General features: G+C 42.4%; 1 protein-coding gene across 1 annotated transcript in view; it reads right to left on the reverse strand.

The window, feature by feature from the left end:
- The window catches only part of xrn2 (5'-3' exoribonuclease 2), a gene marked incomplete in the record, with an annotated part of 37,388 nt that overhangs the window by 11,586 nt on the left and 22,721 nt on the right, over positions 1-3,081 (reverse strand). The window contains 3 exon segments of the mRNA XM_037981617.1: positions 368-480; positions 1,737-1,865; positions 2,251-2,319. Of these exon segments, the coding sequence (XP_037837545.1) occupies positions 368-480; positions 1,737-1,865; positions 2,251-2,319 (311 nt within the window).

Here is a 3,081-nt window from a genome sequence, read left to right on the forward strand (position 1 = left end):
AGAGCTCCAACAGGACCAGGTTTAGAGCTCCAACATGACCGGGTTTAGAGCTCCAACAGGACCGGGTTTAGAGCTCCAACAGGACCGGGTTTAGAGCTCCCAACAGGACCAGGTTTAGAGCTCCAACAGGACCGGGTTTAGAGCTCCCAACAGGACCGGGTTTAGAGCTCCAACAGGACCAGGTTTAGAGCTCCAACAGGACCTGGTTTAGAGCTCACGGTTCCTGATGGAGACGCAGGTTTGATGGGTTTTTGTTTCCGGTCTCGGGTCTCCTCTGTGAGGAGAAGTAACCTGGAAGTTGTGGTGGAAGCAGAATCATGAAGATCAGCACCTGAAGGCCAGATGTTGGTGTTTCTGAGGGACTTACGTTGGAACTGCTGGTGGCTGCTGCTGGGAGGACGGTAGACCCCCTGCTGGTAGCTGCTGGGTGGAGGAGTGTTGCTGTACTGTCCTCCATGTTGGTTTCTGTTCACACTGTGACTGAAAGGAGACAAGTTCTGCTGTTAAAAATCAGAGAAACAACAAATGATCAACATCTACTGCTAACATTCTGGGCCAACATTCAGCAGCTGCTCTCCTCAGGTCCAGATGTTTACAGACTGCACAGAGGAGAACATCTGGAACATCTGGAGAGAGACGAGTTGCTGCCAGCAGATTCAGGATGACCTGATTTGTTCTAAAATGGTTCCATATCTTAGTTTCAATATCTGATCTGTTTCCTGCGTCTCACTGTGAATAAAATATGGGTTTATGATTTTATACAACAATCCAACTTTGTTGGAACTAAGTTGTAATTTTTGAGTTTCGCCTTTTGAATTGAAATACTGAAAGAAATGAACTTTTTAATGATATTTTTATTTTATTGAGACACCTGTATTACAAATACAGACTATTACCTGGACACTTTGGTTAGAACTGTTCCTGATTAGAATCAAGCAAACCTAAATAAATGTTTTAAACTTTTTTTCTCGCAGCAGCTGTTTGTTCGGTTTCATCACAGTCTGATTAACTGAACATCTGAGTTCATCAGAAAAAAGAATTCAGTGTTTCCTCTAATCTGTGGATGATTATTTCCTAAACCGTGGGACCGAGCCAGATGTGCAATTATTCATATTTCCTTAATGATAATATGGACGTGTGGAGGAGGGAGCTCAGATCCTAATCAGACGTCTGATCAAAGTAAAGTCAGAGCGAATCAGCAGCCATTGTTCTGTGATGAGCTTTATTCCACAAACTGATCAAACTTCTGATTTCAGCTCAGACAACTGGAACAACATGGATGGCCTCTAACCATTTTAAGATAATCACTTTAGTTTTTAAAGTTTGTGTTTGCAGCAATAAACAGGTTTAATACTCAGGAAATCTATGAATGCCAGCTGGAAATATTAAAACTCCATGAGATCAATATATTTCTATAAAAACAGCTACAAATGTGTCTTTATTTACAGAGAGTTCAAGTCAGAGAAAAAATTAAAAATCTTTTTTAGCAGCTTTATTTAAATGTTAGTTGATGTTGGTTCAGTTCACCGTTTACTGGACCGGTTTATTTAGTGAGAACGTTGGGGTTAGACGGCTGTGTTTTCCTACAGCTCGACGGAGGAGAAGATGTTCACCTGCTTCTCTGACCAATCACATAACAGCTGACACATTCTCCCAGGAGAAAAGGTTCTGCAGCAGACTTCAGGGCACTTTGGGTTTATCCTGTAGGGCGTTTTATGATAATTAGATCAATTTACCTGAGAGCCCTGAAGGCCGACTGGTCCAGGTGAGCCTGCTGTCTGTTGGGGTTGAAGCCCAGCTGGGGTCTCCATGGTTCTCGGTTCCTTCGCTCCCAGTCCTCCGGCTTCAGGACCTTACTGGGAATCCTGCAGAACAAAGATCAAGAGGATGGAAGACATTTTAGGACTGATCTGTTTTTAGTAAACTACAAAAACACAAACTGACAGAAAGAACAACTTGAGCTGGTTCAGACTTTAAATTTATTCTGCTGAAACCCACCACGTTTTCTCTTCATTCTGAGAAACAATAAATAAAACCTAAACCCACTGAAGATCTCTGAACATTTCTAAAAACAATAAAAAAGTGTGAAAGGATTTGTAAAGATCAACAGGACCAATATGACTCAAAGTTCTGATTATTCACATCTTTTCACCAAATGTTTTACAGAAATATCAAAAGTTGAAAAACTGCTTCCACACTCGAGAAGTTCAGTAAAGATGAAAAAAGGTTTAAGAAAGAAAATATTCTTACTTTGCTCCAGACAGGAGGACGGCTTTAAACACAAACCCTTCAGAGAACTGAGGGTCCTTGAACTTCACACTGCAGAGAAAACAGAAAAACTCCCTTCAGCTCACATTTGATTAAAATAATAAAAAGAAACATGTCTGCTATAACATCTGCCTGCTTCAACATGTTCCTCAGTCTTATTTCTGTCTGTGTTCAGATCAGTGCTCTTCCACCTGAAAATCAAAAACAGCTCATGGGTATAACTTTGTATATCGGTTAAATGAAGGTAATGAATGACTAAAAAATAAATAGAAATCAATTAAATCATTAAAATCAACAAGCCCGTCTCTGCAGCAGCTCATTTAAGAAGTGAGACAAAGAATACAGCAAAACTATTTTAAAGACAATTATTTTCTGTCGATTATGCTGCTGTTATGATTACTGGGAGCCAAAATTACACATGTGATTAACTGCAGTGTCCCAGTGGACAATAATAAGTTATAATCTGGGGTGTTGCAGAGATTAGAGCGGCTGCCTCCCAGCTAGAAGGGTTAGGGTTCTGCTCCCGGCCTTTCTGGGTGGAGGTTACATGTTCTCCCCTGGGTGTCCCAGGTTTCCTCCCATAGACTGCAGACATGCAGGTTAGGTTGACTGATGTCTCTCTGTGTCCCTGTGAGGGACCGGAGACCTGTCCAGGTGTCCCTGTGAGGGACCGGAGACCTGTCCATGTGTCCCTGTGAGGGAGTAAAGACCTGTCCAGGTGTCCCTGTGAGGGACCGGAGACGTGTCCAGGTGTCCCTGTGAGGGACCGGAGACCTGTCCATGTGTCCCTGTGAGGGAGTAAAGACCTGTCCA

Source organism: Kryptolebias marmoratus, linkage group LG19 (genome assembly GCF_001649575.2).
Source record: "Kryptolebias marmoratus isolate JLee-2015 linkage group LG19, ASM164957v2, whole genome shotgun sequence".
Classification (NCBI taxonomy): Eukaryota; Metazoa; Chordata; class Actinopteri; order Cyprinodontiformes; family Rivulidae; genus Kryptolebias; species Kryptolebias marmoratus.